Raw genomic sequence first — 26115 nt, forward strand, 5'->3', positions numbered from 1 at the left:
GCTTTCACCTTTATGCAGACGGTTTAATTTCTTTGAACGGGTCTGACACCTCATTTTTCGAGGCGACAAACAAGAGCAACAGATTCTCACTACATGATACACCTCACACACCACCACGACTTCGCCTGCCAAGCTCCATGGTAGGTTCCCCACAGATTATGTTCCCACACAAAGAAACACAACTTAAGGTATGGTCGTCTTTCCGCTCTTGAAATTAGTTAGCCAATTCCCTGTCGATCGCAAATGTCTGGCTTACGAAGCAGGTATACTTCTGCAATAATAACCACGTACTGCAGCACTCTGCGAGCTAGGATCTTTTTTCAACGCTATTTATGGTATACCCACCAACTCATTCATTTCATTTGTTGAAAACGGACCCTGAATTTCTTTATGATCCACGCATTTTGGCCAGTCGGTGTAAGTATAGTTTTATTGGCACCTTTGCCACAGACCTTTGCCGAGCAAAGTATTCGTGTACAACATTCAGCTAGCCCCGTCACCATGAATACTATAATAGTTCACTTCATGTTACGAGCAAGCCTCATATCAACTATATGATGAGCGACAAAACTAGTATCTTATCATTAGTGGCTATATGGCCTTATGGATGCATCAAACTTGCGTAAACTTGTTCCGTTCTGAAAAAAAAAATCACCTTTGAACTATGAGCAATAAACTAACCAGGAAGAGGTCCTCTTCTACTAATTCTTTGCTTTAGGCTTGTAGAGGAAAATTAACGAAGAAGGTCAGTATTCCCGAAGCAGTCTTCTATGGCTAATCGTAGGGAACTTATGAATTGTTTTCAATATCATTCGTCAAACGAGTAACTACTGCCGAATAATTCCAGGATTTTAACCCAAAAATGTGAATTACTCAGTATCTCAAACTTTTCGTACTTCGTGTCAGATGAATCAGAATCCAAGTGGCATGGAACATTTTCTGCCATTTTCAGTTAATTCAGTGGATCCAAGAGGTGAAACAACAGAAAACCATTCAAGGACAAGCAGGAGTATGAATTTCTCTCTTTCTGGTAGCTGTAGCGCATTTATGCATTCTATAATTGGATAACATGCTCCGACGTAAATTGCTTTTTCGTCACATCGACAAAGTAAGCTCGTATAACATGAATGTATGGGAGAAAGCCACGGGTACCTTCAGATGCCTGAGTAGGAAAGAGGTTTTCAGTCCTTTGCACCTATAGGCACCTTTCCGTTACGAAATGTGAGGGTTGTGTGTTATTTAGCTCTAACTGTTAAACTGCAGATGACTATACTAAGTATGTTTGTAATGTGGTGTCACATATGTGCCGAATGATTCAGAGAGAAAGGAGAGGATGAAACACGGCGCCGCCACATGGCCGACTACTCTCGAAAAGCACCGACAGACCCGCAGAGCTCAACATCTCCATTCGACGGACGGATAGTCGGCAACGGCGCCGCATGCCTTCACTTCAGCAGACACTGCGCAGAAGTTTGGAATTTAATCTATAGGAAAACATCGAAACACGAAGAAGCAATTGTGTGACGAAAGTTGGTAGACGTGTTTCTACATCTGAAAGACTATGTCTATTCAAATTTCGCGCAAGTCTTATATGAATGAATCTAGTTGAGACTATGAGGGTAGAAATCAGGTTTGCTTTAAATATACGCTGTAGCGATCGTGAGCGTTATTTACCTTTGAGATTGGCGGAGGCTGCGACCGTGCTGCTTCAGTCCGGAACCGCGCTACTGCTACGGTCGCAGGTTCGAATCCGGCCTCGGGCATGGATGTGTGGGATGTCCTTAGGTTAAATAGGTTTAAGTAGTTCTAAGTCTATGGGTCTGATGACATCAGATGTTAAGTCCCATAGTGCTCAGAGCCATTTGAGCCTTTGAGATTTGACGTGATGAGATAGTGTTAGTCAAGAATGCCTTTAAGGTTGCAAAGGTGCCATTATTAACACCTAAGTGCGTTTCAACGAGGCCATTAATACTGCTACCGGAAGCTGGACGTTACTTCTGTAATACTGCATAAATACTTGGCCAGAAGGTATGCCACACGATTGCTCGTAGCTGTTGTCACGCGATTGCATATTCGCAAGAAGACCGGGATACTGACGGTCACGTGGAATTATTGAGAGGAAACTTTCCCTCTCAGTGCTGCCACGTGACCGTCAGTTCGATGTATGGCTCTGGCGTATTGTACTGCATTTGCAGAAGCAATGTGAGCACCAGGTGGCAACACATTGACACGACGAACTGTTACAAATCGGTTACTTCAAAGACAGCTCCAAACCAATCGTCCTGTAGCGTGCATTCAGCTGAACCAAAACCACTACCATCTGTGTCTTTCCTGGTGTACAGCGAGAGCTCATTGGAGGGCAGGGCGGAGCTCTGTTGTTCTGTTTGGTGAAAGCTGGTTCTGTCTCAGTGCCAGTGATGGCCGTGTGTTGATTAGAAGGAGGCTACTTGAGGCCCTGGACCAACCTGTCTGCGTGATAGACACACTGGACCTATACCTAGAGTTATGATCTGTGGTGCGATTTCGTATGGCAGGAGCAGCACTCTCGTGGCTATCCCACGCACCCTGTTCTAAGTCTCGTGGGTCAACCTGTTGTGCTGCCATTAATGAAAAGCATTCCAGAGGTATTTTCCAACAGGATAACGCTGACATACAAGTGCTACAGAGTGCTGACATATTGCCTTAGCATGCTTATTCGCCAGATCTCTCTACAATACGAGGACATATGGGACATCAGTGGAGAACAACTGCAGCGTCACCCACAAACAGCATTAACCGTCCCTGTACTAGCTGACCAAGTGCTGCAGGCATAGAACACCGTCCCAAAAATTGACATTGCAGCTGTACAACAAAGTCTGCATGCTTGCATTCAGCATTCTGGTGGTTACGCCGGTTACTAGTGTACCAGCATTCCAGATCTGCCATGGCTTATCTCGCACTTACATTAACCTGTGATCTTGCTATGTTAATCATTTAAGTATGTATTCCCAATATTTCATTACTCTGCATTAACTATTTTTGGTGTTGTGATTTTTTTGCGTCAGTGTATTTCCGCTTTGAGTCATCAACTTAATCATACTTGCGAAAATGCTTTATTAGTTGGCACATTCTTGTGTAAACGATCCAACATAATCAGTACAGCGCTTATACAATCCTCAACATGCTTAATCCATACTTCCATCATCCCGAACTATATTTGTGAATGAAAAAGTAACTCTGTCTGTTATGTGTTCACGACTAAACCGCAACACCAGTTTCGATGAATCTGGTGTGGAGAAAGCTTGAACCCTGTGAAATAACATAAGTTACTTTAGAAAGTAAAGAAAAAGAAATCGTCCCCTAATCGGGTGAAGGAGGGAAAGTAACATATTTATTTACATAAATGAACAAAAATCATGTTAAAAAATTATTAAATTTGTTGCACAACATAAACATTGTCTAATATATAGCTCCCTCAATATCACGATGCATAGATTGAACGCTCTTATCCTGGTCCACCCGTGTGCACTGCTTGGGTATTATGTTGAGTGTGTCGTTGCGTCATGTCTTGGGCAGTTTGGAGGAGGTGAGCTTACCATAAGTAGTAGACAAATGAAGGAGGCTGGCGTTGCTGTACACAGCATAGTTTACATACTCACCATCACTCATCACAAAAAAACTACTGTCACACGAGCAGTGCTACTCTGCCACGGTTAACAGCTTGTACGGAATGTCGTGCTGTTTTAAGAAATCTCTCTGTGAATAACATTTACTCTGTAAAGTACTCTGTTAATCTACCTGCCCCCTCATTTTGCTTTCGGAAACCAAACTCTCCCATTATTTTGTTTTATTTAGCCTCACCAACGACTGCACTTCTGTCTCCCACTAAGATGAAAATATTGTTCCCTTCACGTATTTTAATAGATAAATAAAGTTATCGGAGATATCTTCTATTTCGTCGTCATTCAATCTTTGATTGGTATATGTACTTGTATGATTACAATACCTGTTCGATATCCATTACATTTCAAAAGCAATGTTTCTCCTGGAAGCACGAATTGAAAAACAGATTCAGTCGAAAATTGTCGTATTTTATTACATTCTCGATGCATTTCGGATCCTGTGGGTCCATCATCAGGAGTAAATGGTCTTAAGACATGATTTATTTTTGCTATTGATCAAGGTGAAATGCATGTTCCTGTCATGAAAAGGTTTGATGCTAGGTTATAAGTTTCGTTATGTCAAATGCGGAAAGACGTGCGGAACAGCAGAAAAAAACCAGTGTAAACTTACCACACGACCCACGAAAAGAGCTTTTAACCTTTTAACACCATCATACATCGTTTTCTCCATCCTGTTCGTGCATATCACTTGATTCAAGAGGCACATTTGTTTACACATATTTGTGAACACTTCGCTCAAGAGGCATATTTGTTTACGCATTTTTGTAAACACTTCACAGACGTTTTAAGATGGTGTGATCAAAGATGAATTTTTTCATAGTGCCAGAGATCAAATTATGTAAGAGTTAACATAGGCAGTGAATAAGTTCATAATTTCAAAAACATGAAATCTCTTAAGCTCAACCACTTCGAAAGATCAGTTAATGCTCAACATAAGCTGCAAACCAAACCCATCATCAGGCGTCTAGAAAACAGTTTGATAACACTGAGCAGCTAAGCCAGTGGTAAGGCCCTAAACGATTGTGGATAAACCTCCACAGAATCAAAAAGAACCGATAAATAGACAGACAAATTTCGCAAGCCACTGTGATTTACTAATTTTAAGGACCTATTCTAAAAATTATTCGCTGCACATGGGTGTTCGCATTCCGCGTAACTTATGTGTTGCTCTCTAGGGCCATCTGTTGGCCGAATTTTGCAATCAATTTTCATTTCAATAACACACCCTGTCATTTCCGCAATGTGTGTAAAGTTCTACCTCTGTACGTACATTATTCCGTGAATTAGTACGTTCTCAAACTTAACGATCTATTGGGTCACCATGATTATCTATTTATGTTATTAGCATGAGTATGGATGGCAGCTTTTGATTAAGTAATCTGAACCCACATCCTCATATGATTAAATCCGGAGTTTACGAGTTATGAATTAAAAATTGCAAAAAAAATTATTTCTTGGTCTCCCGTGGTGCTAAGTTTAAACTGAAAATTGAAGACCTGAAATACGAAAAATGTTAGAATGGTGGCTAAAATTACTGCTGGATGTCAACAAAAATGCCACATTAATACCCATTGCAGTTGGGAACAGGGAATAAACTTAAGAAATGCTTGTTCAGCTGTTATACTGTCTAACACTTTGTGTGTTTATAAAACTTCACAGCACGTTAATGGAGTTATTGCATCACTTATCTGATTTCTCATGTTTTGGTGTCGACGGCCGAAACAAATGTTCAACAAAATGTTTTTGCAGAGATACGTTTTTTTTTCCTTCAGGGCCAATATAGGACTACTTGAATGTGGGAAATCTTCCAAAACCTTCATCAAACTAGTCAGTGGAATCAGTTTTTAGTAGCCTAGGAATCCTCGCTCTCCAGTTTGTCACATTACTGTGCTGCAAGTGAACTGGAATGCAGAATTCGTGTCTCTGTGATTGTATATGGTTCTGTGTTGCACCCATGGACTTTGAGAAGGTCCGAGTCCGGCAAATCACATTTTTTCGACCTTAAAATTTCATGAATGTTCCCCCTTTCCTCTAGAGCAGAAACTGGTATTTTTTTTCGACTGATATGTTTGAGACTTAGTATAGATTTAGACACCTGCAATACAGGTATAGCGTGGCCATGTACTATAATAGCTCTGTCGTGTTAAATCGAATGCAGAGTCCGACAAATGGAAAGTTTTTGCTGTGCATCAAGAAGAACGGGCGTCCTTGTGCCAGTTGGGGACAGATCCACTGACACCTACATTGCTGCTATGTTTATGTGTTGAGAACAGGCGACGGAATCAGTGCCCCAGGATGTTCGTTATACTGGCTCCATTGTGCAGCTTGGAGAGGGCTGAACGAGAAAGCGTTAGAACAAGATTGAAGAGTTTATTGGTACTTTCCTGTGAAGGTTAGTATCTGTTTGAATAGGTGATCTCTCAAAGGGGTCTTGTCTACATAAGTGTTTTACTACACAGCGGGTTTAAGTAAAATGTCGTGGAGTTACCATGCAGCTCGTGGTCAAGGGGGAAATAATATACACCACTACATTATCAGTCCATCGACTGTGGTAAATAATTCTGTTTGTAATTACTAGAGATAACCGCTTTTTCGAACGTGATGATGTTGATGAGGCAACTCGGTTTCTTTTAGCAGGGGAAACACAGTGTTTGTACGCGTTTGTATTATTCATTATAGCAGCAAAAGAGTTTGTTATGAACATACAGGTTTATACACAAACCTCCTAAAATATAACCACAGCCAAATACACGAAGCAGACGGTGGTGGGTATGCTTCATCTTTATCATGTCCATCCTTCGCTGTCCACTTACAGAGACCGTTATAAAATGGTTTCTGCTCGTCAAGTATGCATTGGAAGATTTTCTTTAGATCATCCAGTTTCTTCTTTCCCATTCTAACTGGTCCACTATACGCTTGTTTATATGGACATCGTTCCTTCTCCAATTCAGTATCCTTCAGTATCCAGATATAAAGATCAGTTAACTTCGGTAAACATAATTTGAAGAAAAAGTGGTCTTGACCCCTCTTCCAACTAATCGATACATTTTGATTGTAGATCAGCGCCGAATTCGCAGCCGCACCGAGAAATCCTCATAATTTCTCGTGAACACAATGATAACTAAGTAAATATTACTGATTTCTACAACTGCAGTATTGCAGGTGATGGTCAACACTGTTAAATCTAGAGTGTAGTGAAGTGGGGAGAGAAACCTACCTACCGCTTTCGACGAGCCTTTTAGGCTTGAAAAGTTTAGTGAACCTACAAAGAAATGTGAACGGTATTGTGGGAGTCTAGACCACAACTCCTCTGAATATGACTTGCTTGTAGTCGCGCATTTGATCATATTAGTTATTTTTGGTGCATCCTGAGGTGTGTGCTAGCCAGCATGCCCTGTGATCATTACACACTATGTCTAATTAGCAGCATCTCAATCTCAGATCGTCCCATTATGTGATTACGTACTTCAAATACCTATCATTTCATCATAACACTAATAAGAAAGAGTGTATTGGCAGTACCTACCCAGAAAGTATTTCTTATAATGGACAGTAAAATATGTCTTTTTATCCTTACTGTTATACCGATATGTAACTCAAGTATTTTATTCCTCATTGGGCTGTTTCTTTATTATCGTTTCACTCTCAGCCCTACAGGCTGACGCAATTCGCACCATGGCTCCATCCAGCATTCCATGTTTCTGCCAAGATGATTCTGAATTACAAATTTAAGGAACATATTTCAAAATCCCGAAATTTTTACTGTTAGTTCAACATTTTTTGCGTTGCTAAGTTTAAATTACTCAAAGGCTTCTGTGGTTCATAAATATAGCTATGCTGAGGTGCTGAGTACCTAGAAGAAGTACTAAACTTTATAGAGCAGAAGAGAGGTAGAGGATGAATTATGAGACGTATGGTTACCTGGTTTAATGAGATGGTAGAGTGTGATACAATGCTTTGGGTTATGATGTTAGGTGTAATGTACTACAGATTTTGATGGAGAACATATGACCGTTATAATGAAGGATTTCACACAGTGGTGCGCAGAAAAGGGAAGTGGGTGGGAGCACAGATATGGGTAAGGACGTAAAGAGTGGCTAAGATTTTTTTTTATGTTTATGCTGATTTCATGGCCCGGGATTCAAAATTATATTCGTCATTTCAAGAAGATATAGAGTATGGTAGGTGTTAATTTATTGGGGATATATTGTGTGAGAAACGTACAACGATTGTAAATTTGTGTGGGTAAGAGAAGGCAGTCTTGGCCTCTTCTTTCGTCATGAAATGCTTATGCGTTCACATACCAGCAATGATAATCGAAACATCGAATATTCGCTTTCCTCCTTGAAATCCATTTAATTCGAAATGTGAATGCAAAATTGATTTAAGCAGCGTTCGACAAATGGTGGGGATAATAGTGTATCCCCATTTTCAACTTTTTTTCCTGGCATAATGGTCAGGGTGGGACATAGTAGAAGTCCGACTATAGCAACGTTTGACATTTTGCACGATGTACGATCCAGTGAGAGTGAACCCCCTGAGACTGACACTCCATTCACCATATGTGATAAGAAGTAAACGCTACCATCTAGCGCAACATCTCATCACATTTTCACTGTAACTGTCTTCCTAACGCCATTTTAGTTTTGCTGTTTGCACCAGTGATTTTGAAATTCGATTATGTTCCATTCAAAATGGATATGTATCAGTCTGCTTCGAAGCAGCTGCACATTTACTACAAAGGAACCAAGCTATGTGCAGTATGCCTTTTCTCCAACTCACATGAAACATTAATGACTTACAGTAATTTTTTAGGAAGTCAGATTTTTTCCAGTGTTTGTCGATGACGCTATTTGATTACGTATGTAACTTTCTGATAAAGTACGAGAGGGTAGGCCAGCCAGAGGCTACAATATGGAAAACGGATGGAAAAATTTGGTTGTAGCAGTTACACAGAGATGAAAAACTTATGACTTATGCTTTTTAAGCTGTATGACAACATGCGGAGGTCAACATTTCATGCGAGAACTATTTTTATATTTGAGAAATTATCACTTTCTGTAGATTCCGTTTTATAAAACGTCTCTCTCTACGATTTTGTTTGAAACAGAATTTTGTAAGGTGTTGTATTTTTCCTTTTTCTCTTTTTTCTTTTACTTTTCCCTACCTTCTTTGTTGTATTAAATGTAAGTAACAAAAGCAGACATCACAATAAGAAATAAACAAAAAACGCAAAAGTACAATAAAGCTAAAACTAGAATCCTGATGTACATAAAATGTTAAAGATATCAGAATGGGCTACCAAATCTACGAAGATGTGCAGTAACTGTGATTGACGCCTATCAGTCCTATTACCAGCCACACAGCTTTGTGCCACGGGTAGCCGCCGTGGTAAGGCGCCTGCAGTTCAACAGCAGAAAAACCTGCAGCAGCCGTTGCGACGTCTGGTGGCCCCACATTCGCGGGATGTAGTGCTACTATTGCTGACACTAGCTCACATCCGCGAACCAGGTGCCATTATCACGATTTCTTGCAATCCTTCCGTCGGGCGGCTTTATAACACACCGCCCGGCGGCTGGACAATTCGCGGTGGTCTCGCGGTTCTAGGCTCGCAGTCCGGAACCGTGCGAGTGCTACGGTCGCAGGTTCGAATCCTGCCTCGGGCATGGATGTGTGTGATGTCCTTAGGTTAGTTAGGTTTAAGTAGTTCTAAGTTCTAGGGGACTGATAACCACAGCAGTTGAGTCCCATAGTGCTCAGAGCCAGCCAGCCAGCTGGACAATTAGTCGACATCTGACGTTCACAGCTACGGTTCACAGGGCCAGGATCCGACAGCGCAAGCGGTCTCCCAAACAGAGTTTCAGTCGTCGGAGCTCAGCACACACTATCCGGAGTCTAAAGTCTCGCATACCGTGTCAAAGCCGTCGAATCTTCGCGAATGCTTTCAACCATTGACTGCATCCACTTACAGACGTTTTCTGGCTATTTCACCGCGACCGTATTTTGAACCGGCAGCTTACTTAACTCAGTGACTATACAAGGTTAATGGTGCGACCCGTACATTGAAGAAACTGTCATGTGTTTGGTGTCATCCGTTATCAGTTTAGGATAGTCTTAGAGGCTATTACGTCGGGAGCTATTTTTATTATACTTGCTTCAGGTACTGTGTAATAAACTTCTATTGTTCTTACAGCTGTATGGGCATGTCTGTTAATTGTAGCACGTACCTCCCAGGAGGGGATTGAACTGTGGAGACGAGGTAATTGTTTGTTTTCTATAACTCTCTCACCCCAACAAAGCCGACGAGTCTATGAATTTTATTAAATTATTTGTTCTGTGACATCGTTCCTTGTGTCTTTGTGCTCAGTTGGGTAGCCTTTCTCTCTGTGTTCATGTGCCACCCACGTGGTTACGTTTTATTCTTCCGTTCCACTATCAGACGTAGACAAGTGGTTGGTGGCTGTTTCCTTTGGCTTACTTGTATAGCATTTTCGCTAGTTGGTTTCACTATCTGTTGCTTCTTAGTTGCTCGTGATCATTGCATTTTTCATGTTGTGTGCGTTACCTGTTATTTACTATTCACTGTTGGAAAATAGTGCTCGAAATTTCAATTGTGTGTCCACAATTTTCGTCTCAGACGTTAAGTATTACTTATTTCGTCTTGTTTTTGTCTAGGGATAGCGCACATTACTTCACTAGTTATGGTGCTTTGTTTAGTGACATGCTTACGCTGTTGACAGTGCCCATCATACTCCCATTGCTTTACTATAAATACTGGGAGCTACTTCGTACGACGGACGACTTGAGGCTCAACATAGAAAGTTTGGATTTTAGTAGGTTGTGTGGACATAGAGTACCATGTTTTCTGTTTGTCATTCTTTATGTTTTTGAGGCTGCTGTCTATGGCGAATTATTGTCAAGTGAGATAATAGTAACAGGTTGGACTGCAATGGCTTTCAGACGTACCACACTAGTTCCAGGTCATTCCGTGACTCATTAGTTATGCAGGAAGACCCCGGTCGGTCCAGTTATCATTTCCTCATTTGTCGTAGCTGATGCAGCGCTGAACCTGTCTCTGACGCAGCTTGTGCAATGACTGGGGATTCCTGCACACATTTACTTGTTGGGTTCAGTGTACGGTGACAGTACCACATCATGTGAGGGACTTGTCGCCTCAGATCCAGCCTCCAGTTCGGCTATTACAGCTTACCTCCGAGCTTCCCTTCTGGCAGCTCGTTGGTCCCAGTGCTGCCTCGTGCCCGGCATGGACTACGTGGACTCCACCTTCTACGGAGAATGATGGCACCTTCGATTCGTTTCCCGGCTTACTAGAGCAGCTGCCACACTTCCTCCAGGGATCTGCGTTTCCTGTTGATTGCGCTCTGGCCTCCTGCAGCAGGACTGCCTCCTTGGCCCGACACCTCCATAACCCTGGCCCCTCCAGAGGCCCTGGTACATGCACAGCCCTGGTGTCTCCTCAGGCCCCAGCATCTCTACAGGCCCTGGCATCTACATCGGCCTGGTACTTAGAAAAGCCCCGGCGTCTCCACCGATCTCAGCGTCTCCTCTGGCTCCAGCGCCATTAGAGCCACCGCCATTGGCTCTGGCGCTTCTTCAGGTTCAAGCATCACTGGCCCTCCAACCACCATTTCCCTCCATACCCTCCTCCATCACACCCACTCTTGTACTTCCCCTAGCCACCCTTTCTCTGTCTGATCAGAATGTCATTCCATCCTCTGTCGGCACAAGTGACCACACCTCGTTCCCTCTGAACATATAGCCGATGGCTGAGTCATCCATTCTGCCACTTGCTGATAATTGACCCAAATCCTGAGAGCCCTGCTTTCTCTCCCAGGCTTGCTTTCTCCTCCAACAGGCACCTTCGCAGCACACGATGCACCTACTCCTCGACTCTGCTCTACCATAGCCTGCCCCGTTTCCTGACCCCAGACGTCGGTGGTCGTGTTTATCCTTAGCGACCTCCAGCACCTACTACTCTTAGTGAGTTCCTGGCTCTTCTTTCCATTTGACTTCAGTTGGACTTACGTGGCGCCAAGTTTTGCCACAATCCTGGCCTCAATGGTCAGGCACAATCAGTGGCATGTCGCCCATTTCACGACGACGACCTTACATGGTACTATTTTCTTAGGTTCGCTTCTTGCCGATGGTGCCACCATCTCCACATGGGGAAGGGGGTTGCAGTATCCAAGCAGGTGCTTACGTCACAGCCATCGACTTCACAGGGAAATGCCGCCGCCATCTACTCTGTAGAGAAGAGGGATGTAGTAACTGCGGCTGACACCTTTGGATCAATCCACCAACAACACAGCAGAATCCTGCAAGAAGACTTTCTGCCACAGTAGCTGAACCTCACTTCCAGCTCATCATGCCTGCAGCAGCTGTTGCAGAATCTGGTGGCCACACATCCGCGGAAACAGTGCTGCTGCCGCCAGCACTAGCTCACCTCCGTGAGCCACGTGGCATTATCACGATTTTATAGTATACTTCTGCGGCACGGGTTTACAGAACGCCGCTCTGCCACTCGCTGTTCAGTCGACATCAGAAGTTTACAGCTACGGCTCTCCAGGCCAGGAGGAGAATGCTTAGGCGTTTTCACGATCTGAGTTCGATTTCTTGGAGCACAATGCACAGCATTCGGAACTTACAGCCTTGCATACCTTTTCCAATCATCGAGTCTTTGCGAGTGCTTTAAATACGGACTATGGCGACATATAGAAGAATCCCGGCTTGTTCGATGATACAGAATTCAGAATGGACACCACACTTAACTCAGAGGCGTTATTAGCGTAATGGGGTGGTTCATACATTCAAGAAACTGCCATTATGTTTGATTCCATCTCTTATCAGATCAAGACATCTTTAGCGACATTATTTCAGAAACTTTTTTTCTGTTGTACTTGCTTAAGGTGCCGTGTAATTAAGTTCAGTAGTTTATTTAGCTATCTAGGCACGTCTATTCATTGTAGCGTGCATTACCCACAAAGAGTTTTAACAAGAGAAATACAATTTTTAGGTTCTCAACACTACCGCACTGCAAATACATAACTACAAGAATTTTTAATTATTTTACAAACTCAAATTTATACGACAAATAACTAGTACTAAATGTCACTATTATGTTCTATGGAAGGTAAATAAAGAAAAAATGCGTAACAATTCATTTTAGTGAAGCAGTTGTCAAATCTGTGAGGGAATTTTTATTAATAATGTTCGTTTTGAAAATACACATATTTTCTATTGGATATAAATCATTGTTGTCATCCATTTCTCCATAGTTCATGTACACCGATAATGACTGTTTGCTTTCAGATATTTAATCAGTAGATGATCGAAACTTATTTTTGTGGCAATAGGCTGTGCCAAAAGTCCATGTATGGGCCAAACAAGTTAGTTCTGCTTTTCAGTGGTGCTGTTATTTCCAGAAAATTCTTCGAGGATTCGTCGTACTCGTTCCACGTCTCTGTGAGGAGTGACGTCTGTTCCGGCGTTGGATTGCTGAAACAATTGTTGTTTCAGTGAGAAAAACGTCATAGCTCAGCATATACACTAAGATAGCAAGATATTTGGAAGGGAATAACTATTCCATAACGCAAAAAACAAATGGCTAGAAATTGCAATTATAGAAGATCCCTAATAGAGTATCAGTATACCAATAAGGTGAATACAGATATTATAACTGTGAATTTCAGAAATAGGAGAAATGTGCATTATGTTTGCTTATATCTGAACCATTACCACTACGTGCAAGTGTTAATTGAGGTCATTAGCGGAAGGGTACAGCGTATCCTGCTCTTATAGCTTAATGGACGACGTTCTGACTCATATCGAATCTACGTGGTGCATCTGGTACACTAGCCTCTTTGATTGTGATATTGCCACATTTTCCACGCTCGCTTAGGTAAATGCCGCGCTGGTTCCCAGTGTCTGTCTCTAAAGACAGGACACAGAAGCAGTTGAAACAGTAAGACACGAAACAACGTTTACGTGAGTCACTGGCTGATGTTTATCACCCACAGAGAGAGAGTGTCCTAATGATGATATCGACGCTGATTTCAAATACTGAAGCCAGGGAATTAATGTTGAGAGCGTTAAAAACGTTTACAGCAGCGTCGCAAAACTACTCCAGGCACAGTAAATATGTACTGTACAGGGACGTATAGGGCATCGTGAACTCTCATCCATTCAGCATTGGAAGAATTACTTTTTAACACGCAATCGTATGGACAGCGTAATAGTGGTTCGGTCCCGAAATAGACAGCTGACCGGGAATAAAAACGCGATAGTGCCTGGTGAAAAGTAATGCCTCTAAATTTATGTGAAAACACTTAAAGTTTTAAAATAAAAGAAATGTTATTAACAGTTTGCATATTCATTTCTCATACCTACATGTTCATTTCTCAACATAATCACCCCCTCCCAAAAGAGAACTGTTTGTTGGTACCGTCGTTCCAGAATGTTTGTCTCTGTTGAAGGAGCTACCGCGTCTCTCTGCTTGCACCGGTACATCACTGTCAAAGTGAAGTCTTTAAGTTTTGGAAACAGATGAAAATCGCGTGGGGTAAAGTTGACACTGTATGGATGATGATCGATGACAGTGTAGCCAAGGCGCCGGATTGTTTTAGATGTTGCAGAGCTCGCATGTGGTCTGGGACTGTCATGCTGAAGGATAGGACATTTGCCAAACGAACTCTTCAAATTCTAAACTCGATTACAGGGCGCTCTTTCTAACGCGCCGACATAATTAGGTTCCACACCTCCATGTTAGAAGCTACAGTTCGGAGCTCTCTTTCGGCAGACGGCTGCAAATATGTGGACATGAAAAAGGCATATGTAGCATGTTAATAACGCTTGTTTTATTTAACAAGTTTTAAGAGTTTTCACACAAAATTTCGGAGGCATTATTTTTCAGCAGTCCTTGTAGAATAGGTCTTGATGCCTTTTGGCATGTCCTTTGCGGGACATTTTAGAATTAAATGTCGATAAAAGAAATGTATAGTAAGTTTGATGTGCAACAAGGATTGACGCATTAGATTTTGTAGAGCAAATTTTGATTGATGGGAAACTTAATTAATGAACCTAATATGACTTACGTAATATTTTACAACACTAAACAGCAGTCCCCAGTTTTCCCATTTATAAGTGTTAATTTCAGATAAAATTAAGAAAGACGTAAAACTTGACAGTTATCGCTAAAGAAAGTGTTGAATTTGTATTTTCCTAGCATAAGGATGAATAGAAAAGTCGGAGTTTTAATACCAAACAGATGTCATACAATGATTTTAGTAGAAGGCCTTTAGGGGAAATTTGTGGAGTTACCGGTTGCCACCACAGTACCATATGCCGTTTTCTGGTGATAAAATTACAAGAGTTATAAAGACACAAAATTGTCAGAAATGTGAAGCATTACAGAAGTCACCTCAAAATTCTTTTACATTATATATTAATTGCCGCTGATGCGGTAAATATAACGCAGGGGAAAGCATACATTCTGTACAAGCATGGTGAACTGAACATGTTACACACCCTTCATCCTTAGCCAAATAAATCTGTGGTGGCTAATCTATGTATTTCCATTGAATTAAAATTCATTACGACAGCTTTCGCTGTGTCTCTAGTGGCTCAAGAATACTATGATCAAAGGGGCTTGAAATTTCTGTTGAAAGACAAACTTAACCAACTAGGACGAGTGCGTCCACTTTGCAAATTCAGAGAATCCAGTGCAGTCTTAGATTTGCACGTACAGGAATGTTTATTTGCCTCCTAGAATTCATCAGTTCAAAAATCTCAATTAGAAATTAAGTTAATTTGGTAAAAGACACGTCGATCTCACAGTCATTGTGGACTTGAGGATTGTACCCTTTACACTCGGAGAGTAAAGACTGATATGGTTAACAAACACACGTGAGGATCATATTGATATTATTGAAAAATCCGCTTCAGCTGTAAATGATGTTTTGTTAGAGCTACTAGTTTTTGAGTCTATTACTTCATCATCGGGTTCAGTACTAACAAGTCAATCGGGTTTCTCAATGCTATCAATTTTATACTCAATGTTGGAGCCGTTTCACCTTTTATCCATTTCTATGCAATGAGCCATTACATTTAACTACGGATGCAGCGCGATTATGTATGTTGTCTTAAATGTTATGATTGTCCCTTGTGTATTACAATGCGCTTCTTTCATTTCATTTGTTGGTATCTGAAGGAATATTTGTAAAGGAACTGAACCTCAGAAATCATTGGCATCCCTTCATAGTGGTTGCAGTATTTTAATTTGATGATACTGCAGAATAACTAAAGATCATTCGTTTACACGCCCTAATCTGGATTAACATTTAAATTTTCAAACGATCGATATCTCAAGTACAATTGAATTTAATAAAAATTCTCTTCACCTGACTGAATGTTTGGGCTTCATGATTTGCGTTACCTCTCACATCAATGAATTACAAACATATTCGAGTATGGCACCATAGCCTGGACAGAGGAGGCAAGATTATAAAATTGTGATTTTATATATACGAGGATTGTCCAGAAAGTAAGTTCCGATCGGTCGCGAAATGGAAACCGCAGTGAAAGCCAGATACTTCTTATTTGCAACACTTAGGGACACCTTCCACCTACTTCTCTACATAGTCGCAACTCCAATTTCGAGTTTTGTCGTAGTGTTGTATCAGCTTTCCAATATCCTCGTCATAGAAAGCAGCCGCCTGTGCTTTCAGCTAGTTATCTTCACTGGTCTGCAGCTCGTTGTCTGTGGAAAAATTTTGTCTTCATAGCAAGGGGTCCTTATGAGCAGAGCTGACACTCAGTGGGAGCCAATTACGGACTGTATTGTGGATGATCAAACACTTCTCATCGGGAACGCTGCAGGAGCTTCTTTCATTGCCCCTGCAGTGTGCAGCCGAGAATTGGCATGAAGAAGGAACTGCTCGACACTTGGGTTATGTGGGCTGCGTGACACAGGCGAAATCTCTAACCAGGCCCTCGTACTTGGCGGGAGACGCTATTACCTACGTATATTTACGTGCTCACTGTTCACTCAGATCCGAAAAGAGCGAAGCGACACGATCGACGGGCATACTAGAGACACTGCCCATGACATCTGTTCAAAACTTTTCCGCAGTGCCTACCGATAGGAACATACTTTCTGGAGAACCCTCGTATATTGGTTCTGTGAGTTTGAGAACGGATAGTACCCAAAAACCTAAATCTGAAAGGAAATCAACAAGATCTGTTTGCATCTCAAACGACTCATAGGTTTTCACTCAGTATTTAAATGAAGATTGCTACGACAACGAAATGGTAATCGTAATTCACTGGTACATATTTTTATAGTATTATATGAATCTGAATATGAATGATACCATTTCATTCAAACGATCTGAAATTACATCTTCGATATGATAGTACAGGGGTTTCATAAGACATATTTTATTTCAGAAACACCTGATGTTAGTTTCTGACTGAAAGTAAAAATTTTAAAGTACGAAGTAGCCAAAATAACTGAAAAAGTGTCATTAAACAGTAACATAAATCATTAAGCCAAATCCTAAATTAGTAATGTTGAAAGTGGAGAAACAGAATTAACTTAAGAAGATGGGATCGACAACGCTAAATTTGCGATTTAGTATAGTCGCAGACAATTATTGGTAGCAATGTGTGTGAACTTTGTAATCCATACAGTCTATACAGACTGATTTCAGGAGGGGGGCGTGAGCCTCCTCTTGGCCCCCATTGCGGAGGCATAAGCACGACAGTCATACATACCGCTGCGTGAATAGTCTTGGACAGAAGAACATCAGTACTGGACGCTCCTTCGTAAGTTAAACTACATTACACTGATGTGCCGTAGAGAACTATCTACTCAGCTGAGGTACGAAGTGTGTCAAGTATGTGTGTACAAAGATGAGTGACGGAACATGTATAGTGATGTGATGCTATGTGCTGAAGTGCCGGTTCATTGTGTTGATGATGTTGTCTGTGTTACAGAATTGTGGCGATAAATTCCATTACTGGTAAAATCTACGTATCATTAGCGACTGCTAATTATAAGCTCTGCCAATGCGTACTAATTTCTATGACTTATTAAATTACAGCTTACTAATTCAGCAGTTGATCTCTGTTGTTAAGGTGCTCTGTCAAAAGAATAATGTATCAATTTCTGGCACCTTGCATTTATTTTTTTAATGTTACTTGTACACAAATAATATGGCTGCTTTTTAGCAAGCGCTCTTTCAAAAACAAATATAGTTATGTTACAAAAATATTACTTACTCGTATTTAGCGAAGTTGGCCCACATTGCTGTCATTTGATCTCTAATGATAGCGCCGTCTGATGTAGGGTCGAGGTCTGATGAAAAGAATAAGTAACTCGCGTCGTCAGCGTGCGCTGCCCCTGTAGATAAAAAAACATACAGTATCATTACTTATGAAGTGGTTCTGTTTATTTACATTTCAGCTCTAAATTCCTCCAGATCGCGCCCACTCGTGTGCTCTACATAAATAGAAGCTCTGTCTAACATTTTAATGAGATTTGAAGCTTTCTGTTTTTGTAGTTCTTATTTTCCGTTTTAATATTCCTTCTCGTTCACTTCATTATTGTTCGTTACGGTTGTATAGCTTTGTCATTTTTCTTCTGCCTGTACATTATTAATGTTTAGCTTTCTGAGGAAAGCCTGTCTTCATCCATCCCTTGCAGACGCTCAATCCACACAAGATGATTGTTCGTTTGAGGCTTTGTAGAGGGTGTTTGCTTTAACTTGATACATCTAACTACCTCGAAAATTGCATATGGTACGAAAAGAGTGTTTCAGTGAAAGGGTAATAAAGGCAATTGGGACATCGTCCGTGCTATAACTGGCCATCTGCTAACCACTCCTCCAGCATGAGTGGGGTCAACTTTGTATTTTCAACCACTATTTTCTATTCATGGTAGATGAAACTGTAATCGACAAATTACATCAACTGTGCCTGTTTTTCCAATTAATAACCTACACAAATAATTCTACACTTAATTTACTTCGTAAATGTAAAACTTTCTGTTCTGACAGTTGATATTTAAGTTTGAAATTTACTTTAGCGGTGTGAATGCGACTGTAACGTACAATATGGTTAGCCATTTCAGTGTCTGGTAAGAAACTATGTAATAGTTTTCTGTTCTCGTCACGCTTCTTGATACCTGCGAGGCCCCTTGCCTCACACCACTGATGAGAGGTGCTTGATTTCGGTGGCCCCTTCTTTCACAAAATTGATTTCGCAAAGTAATTCATGGCAGGTACGCCTGTCAATGTGACATTTTCCTTAATTAAAATCATTGTGGTTTCCATTTCCCCTGCGCCGGCCAGCACGAGAGTTACGGCCGTTGGATGGAAACACACACCGAAAACATTCACCCTGATGGCAGTGTTCGAGGGAGGCCAACGAAATGAAACATTCAGATGGTGCGTGGACTCACCACAATCAATCCCGTAGGGTACACAAAAAACTGCGTCGCCATGCAGATAAGTCAGTGTGTATTTGCACAGTACTCAGGTAACGTTGGAACATCATATCAACCTTTAAAACACAATGGTTTACATTTACATCGTAAATGAAATGTAGAATTAAATGCGCCGGTTGTTAATAGCAAAAACAGGAACACTTTACTTTTGTCGATTACTGCACCATCTATCACGAATGGAAAACAATGGTGTGAATAAAGAGTGCGTACTTTTGCTGTAGAATCTGAGTATACAATAAAAATGAGGGATTCCAATTTGAAAATACAAAGCTAACCCCACCCATGTAGGAGGACAATAAAAATGGGTGATTCGAATTTGAAAATTCTAAACTGACCCCGCCTGTGTAGAAGGAATGGTTATGAGATGGCTAGTTGTAGCACAGGTAGATGTCCTCTTTACTAACATTAACTTTCCACATTTTTTTCATACGATTCACCGTTTTCGTGGTAGTTAGTTGTCTCAAGTTAAAACAAACATCCTGTATTTGTTGTTTCTATCTTACTATTCACTTAAAATCCTGTTTACTCCTATACAGCTTTCAACAAATAATCTCATTTGTCATGCCTATACGCTACTTCTCTGCTTGTTGTGAACGATCCAGCAATACGTTACTCATGTGAGCGTGATCGCAGTCGCGGACGTATAGGTCATAATTAATATCTCTCTCTCTCTCAACTTCCATTCACAAGGTTTATGATGTCTATTAAAATCTATTTCGATTCCCAGGTACTTTAAACTTTATACTTGTTCTACTACTTCGATGCTAACTACAAACTTCGTTGTTCTTGACTCCTGTCCCATTAAGGTCTATTTTGTTTTCTTAGAAGAAATTTTATTTTTTTTCTTTGTGTACTTAGTGTGTGAATACCTGCTGCAAATTTGGGTTAATTGTACGAAAATAAACCCACATTGTATGCTTTCGAAAGTGTGCTGTTCATAGTGCTGCTGTTAGGTGGATTGCTTCATGAGATTCATTTTCCAAGTTTCGTAAAATGACGAGAGTGTTAATGATCGCTCGTTTTACACCTACATTACTCAGTAATGTTTCTCCCGGTCCAAATACTATGCTCGTATAATCATGTCAACTTTTGATTTGCTGTATCAGGCGAAAAGGAGTATGTCCGCAGTTGTTGCTGTTTAGGCCAGCAATAGTTTTTTCGATGTCTAAAAAAAAAGTAGCTTTACCCTCTAATATATTTCGTGCATCGCTTTCAGTGTAGGATTCTAAATACTCAGTCGGTTATTGAGCAGCTTTTTCTAAAACCCATTTATTCTTTACTAATCAGCTGTTCCATTATGTATTCTAATCTTTGATTAAGCATTATTTCACCTATGCTATAGACACAATCCAGATGACTTAGTCCAGTCTAACTGCCACACTGTTATTCTTTCAAGTTTCTTAAATATTAAATATCAGTATTTATTTTTTGCTGTTTTGGTATATACTGCACTACCTCCAACAATTATTGCACACTTGCACTAAAGCTAAACGTAGGGGAATCCTGGCCCCTATTTATTACTATTATACTTGGTAAGGGGCAAAAACGGTAAAAAAAAAATATTATGTCTTACTTCCATGCTTCTGTCTTACTTCCATGCTTCTGACTTACCCTCAGGCAGTGGCGTGAACAATTACGTGAACTACTCAGCAGTACTTTTGGCTGGCTCCCACGTTATTACGCTGAGCTACGCCCCAACGGTATTGCTGAGCGCGAGACGCCAATTTCTTGCACCGAACCCGCCAATGAGAGGACCAGGTGCCATTACATGAGATACGCAAGAGGGTTGGCGAGGTAGCGGTCCTCAATAGCGGATCGCTCTCTTGCCTGCCAGCTTCCTTACCCTCTGAACGTGTCCGCCAGTCCTTGCTATTGAGGGCGAAATGCTCTTTCCGTACCATGTGCGGTTCACTCTGCGGCCGTAACAAGTTTTTACGAACATCGTATCCCTCAGTGGTAGTACTTGGAAATAGTACCCTCTTTTCCTGAATCCTGGCATTTATCATTCTGCGCATAAGTAAAACACCTCGAATGCCCACCTGCTACCATCCTGACATGTACACTACAATTGTAAATTTTTACAGCGTAACCTTGGCCAATCTCTTTTCTTAATGGATTTTAGGGTATTTGTCAGTTATACCATAACTGTATTATCACATTTTTAAGCCGTTCGTACCTTGTCGTGCATTTGTGACGCATATTTTCTTTATTCCACTCCTTTAAAGTTACTGACACGAGTTTTGTCTTATTTTGTCGAATTTCAAGTGTTTATTATTTTATAACCTACTTCCTACCGGTCATATACATCATAATCAATACCTGAACCAGATCTTCCCTAATATAACAATATGTTTAGAGGGAATTAATTGCTATTTAGAGCTATCATCAGTTCCTTCACTAAAATTTTTTCTTTAATGTCAAGTTTGACACTGTCATGCCGAATTTTTAATATCTGTGTTTTTCTTTCTCGTTGCCTAGTCCCTCACTGATGACTCGTGTCACTCATGGGAGTATATCCTTCAAATTGTGCTATTCCTCTTATCCTTTGTCTAAGTCAACTGTAGGTAGTGATGAGGAAGTCACAGATTATACATTTGTTAGCTTTCTTATATTTTTGTAACATTCTGATCGTTTTCGCAAAGATGCCCGAATGAGAATCTATTTAAATGTTGTTTGTTTGTATTCTTTCTCCAGTGGATTGTGACATTCTCTGGACTGTTCGCCAGCTATGTTATTCTCGGTCATAATTAGAGTGTATTGTTCAACTTTATTTCTGTATACTATTTTCATAGATGCGGGTGTCAATACTCAGCATAAATATTGGGGTTGTATTTAGAGCAGAAAATAAGAATTTACAAGTTATCATGTTTCAATCTCTCTCAAGTTTTAACCTCTCTGCCTATATGCGAGATAGTTGGTGTTACTGTCAAGTATATAACTTGGAAGCAGTACTAAATCAATAAGCACTTGGTTTGGGCAATCATTCGGGATTTCCTTACGACGAATATTTTGAAGTTATCCATACGGATGCAGAAACCTTCAAGTTAGTCAGCACAGCACGGGCCTTCCGACGTTTATTGATTGATAGTATATCCTTCCCTATTTGTATACTTTCTCTTTTTCTCCAATACAAAATTTGAACGACATCATAACGTATATTTGAATGCTGCACTACATTTGGTAAGACGCACATACACGACGCTATATTTTACCATAATCTCCACGACTCTCTAACTATCGGTCCGAACGCTCTACCAATTATTCAGTTCGTCGAAGAATAAAATCCACTACTCGAACACCGTGATATTCGAGAACAGCTGTGTGGACATCATCCTCTTGCTGCATATCAATTCCTCAATTGTCTGGACGTTGTCGTCTGCAGTAAGTGCCGACTGCTGTGCTTCCCTATTGTCGTCACCCACGTCTGCATGGCCTTGATCATATTGTTTGCACTATTTATCTATGGCTGAGTGTTATATTGACTTTGATTTGTATATCACCAGGATATCACTATGAATCTGCGTGGAAATTAGATTTTTGTCCAAAAGAATCGTACAGTTATGTGAGCTTCAACGATGGATTACGTTTCCATATAAACATTTGCGGCGTCTTTCACACCCCTACATTGATTGCACTTGCTATTTGTACCATAGCATAACTGTGGAGGAAACTCAGAAGATGTGCGCTCTTCTGACAACGTCGCACTATTGTTGGGCAACGGTTTTAGTATAAGACGAAAGTGTGTGGTTTAATTTCAGGAGTCCTGTCGCAGATTTCGTTCCCAAATGCTGTTGTGCGAATGTTGATGTAACTTTCGATAGCTCTAAAATGTCTTCAATATTACACGGATTGATATTCATATTTTTACATATAATATAAAAATATTTTCTGTATCTGTAGATTCGTTCCTACGTCCAACAGCACTTTCCACGAACAACCACTCTGTAACAGTTTATTGGCGGAAGATGATATTACAGACCAAAGCCTTAGTCGATACAAACGAAAGGTTTATAAAAATAGAGGAACAATGGGCTTTCATCCGGAATAAGTCTTGGTGTCGTTACATGTAGCGTTTTCTCTTATCCTGTGTTTCTTTTGAGAAGAACTGAAGCTTACATTAGTTTTATTCATTAAGTGATCTCTACTAATATTTCAACATTTTCCAAGTCATTTTGCCTGAGGAGCACTTAACCTAAAAGAAGGAAGTCATTGTCTTTAATGCTCATACCTGGACCGCTTGGATATGCGTTGAGAGGGCCGACGAATGTAAACTCGTACTGGAACACTGGCTGTGAGGAGAAGCGGGACATGCTTCTAATGACAGTGTCGACACCTTCCGTGAAGTACAGGTGAGAAGTCATCTGTGAAATCAAGGTAGCGGTATTACACTAAAATAATGATAAGTCTGATATAAATTGCTAACCATAAAGTATTAAAAAAATCACAAAAATAGCAATTACTCGGAACGTCATAAACCGCTTGAGACAATGATGTTGAGCTCGAGTATATATAGATGCGTCAAATAAATCAAAGTGTCAGCTAAATCGCCTGTGAGACAATTTCGGACAATTTGCGTCTATTTGTAATCATGAGAGCAGTTGCAGCAGCACATTAACACATTGCATTCGGTTTAACTTATACTGTGCAACTGACTGCAGGATAAACACCAGTGTTCGACTGTGTTTAGTGCATTTATTTCCTTAAATTACTTTTGCCCTCACAAGAGCTAGGTTGACCCTAAATTTTCACAAGTATGTCTTGCTAGTTGCTCTAGTCATTCTTGGGTATTTATAAGTGATATGACCGTTGTCTGCGAGCATCTGAAATCTGTCGACACAACTACCATGTTGACGCCGTCTCTTATTCCCATCAGAATACGGATATGGTCGTTGACAATCACCTGTTGTGGGCAGTGAATTTAGAGCAGATCTGGAGTTGCTTTAGTGGGTTGGTTATTTAGGTATTTTCATGTTCTGTGGATAATTATTACAACCTCTAGCTATGATTGAAAATATGTCAATGTTCTGATCGTTTATATGATTTCCCTTCTAGTATAATATTAATGAATGTTACTGTTGTATTCAAACTATGTTGATTGTTGACAAGACACGTCATAGGAAAGTGTATAATATGTACTGCAAGGAGGCTGTCAATATTCGCAACTGTTTAAAGAGCTGCCTACAAACAGTTCTAGAGTGGACACAACATACTCCCTATTGCGCGTTTATGAGCAACAAATGACGTGTTGCGTCAGAATATCCTATCATAAGACGCCGGGGAAAGAGAGAACTGAGAGGTTTGAGATGTGGAACTGTAGCATGATGTTGAAAAATACATAGACTGATAAGAAATTAGCGATAGAAGAAATGTGTGCACCAGTGACAAGAAGAAGGGGCAGAATGATAGGACATGTCTTGAGACTTCTTGAAAATAATTTCAATGGTATAGGCTAGAAACATTAGAGGAATACAGAGACTGGAATATATGTAACAAATACGTGAACGTTGGGTACACGTGCCACTGAGAAGAGGAGGTTTGTGCAACAAAAGAAGTCATTGTGGGTGGCATCAAAGCAGTCAAAAGACTCAAAACAGAAACAAAGACATTACTTAATAAAGTCAGCACCAATGGGGGGGGGGGGGGGCTAGTCGTTTTGTAGGTACCTAGAATCTGAAACAGGTGGAAATCGTGACTCCACAACTCAAAGAATCCAATATGCATAAGGAGTGTAACCCAGGAGAAATCATTGGCCTAGCGGAAGAGCCTATCCAGGAGCAGCTGACACTGCGAGCTGCAACCAACTGGAGTTCTTCGTCCATGGAAGTATCAGAATCTATGGCGCCATGTCTGAGACTTTTCTCGGGTTTTCAGGGGTCTGGCGGAAGCGGTGCAGATTGCTAACCTCACGCAGTGGTTTCAGCACAGCTATCGATTTGCAGTGTTGTTCCGGGGACTTATCGCAGTCTCCTGTTCTGTAACCACGTGGAGCATCCCAAACGGCTGTGTGACGAGATCGTCTAAAGATTCTTCGACCTGAGGAAATTATCAACCAGCCTAGTAGAGAATAAATTGCATAGTACGGTCAATATAAACGGTATATTACCATAAGAGGCCAGGAAATTTTATACGGATGCTAGCATAATTTTAGAGTTCTGCACACATTATTTATTTGCAACATCGTTTCTACCTCATATCTAGCGGCGTAAAAAAGCTAGGAAGGCTAGGGTGTAATGTGTTGTCGACGTCGAGCTCATTGGTGACAAAACAAACGCTCGAATTGGAGATAATTATCTGTCAAATCCTAGTCGAAGGAACAGTACCGATATCAGCATTAACTATTAACGAAAACTGTCTTGTAGAAATTGGTATCTATCTGACATTATTTAATTTACGGTCCTGTATTAGTTGTAAGTGTAAAAGCTGAATACGAATGGTGCTATGAGGGTTGCCTACAGCACAATGGCGGAAGAAAATCGTAACACCATAAAGGAATTCTGCGACATAAACAAAAGTTGGTACCCGTGTTTGTACATCTGAAAGATGACGTCTATTAAGATTTCGCGCCAGCCGCGTAAGAGTAACTCTAGTGGCGTCACTATGAGCATACGTCTAAAGTTTGCTTTAGATGCACTTTTTCGCGGTCGTGAGAATAGTTGCCTTTTAGATTGGACATGGTGAGTTAATGTTTGTCAAGAATGCCTGTAAGGTGACAAAGACGCCATTATCAACCCATCAGTCACTTTGAACGCGGTCGTGTAATACGACTACGAGAAGCTGGATGTTCCTTCTGCGCCACTGTAAAAAGAGAATGTACTGCCGCAAGAAGAGTGGGCTCCGGACGGCCACGTGGCACTACCGAGAGGGAAGACCATCGTATTCGGCGTATGGCTATGGCGTATCGTACGGCATCTGCAGCAGGAGTCTCAACAG

General features: G+C 40.9%; 1 protein-coding gene across 1 annotated transcript in view; it reads right to left on the reverse strand.

Moving 5' to 3' along the window:
- Positions 1-12839: 12839 nt before the first annotated feature.
- LOC126336161 (esterase FE4-like) overlaps positions 12840-26115 on the reverse strand; it is a 59251-nt gene continuing 45975 nt past the window's right edge. The window contains exons 9-11 of the mRNA XM_049999653.1: positions 23414-23546; positions 17961-18081; positions 12840-13178 (exon numbers count right to left, since the gene is read on the reverse strand). Coding sequence (XP_049855610.1) covers positions 13019-13178; positions 17961-18081; positions 23414-23546 — 414 coding nt within the window. The 3' untranslated portion in view covers positions 12840-13018. The remainder of the gene's footprint in view (positions 13179-17960; positions 18082-23413; positions 23547-26115) is intronic.

This window comes from Schistocerca gregaria, chromosome 2, assembly GCF_023897955.1.
Source record: "Schistocerca gregaria isolate iqSchGreg1 chromosome 2, iqSchGreg1.2, whole genome shotgun sequence".
Taxonomy (NCBI): domain Eukaryota; kingdom Metazoa; phylum Arthropoda; class Insecta; order Orthoptera; family Acrididae; genus Schistocerca; species Schistocerca gregaria.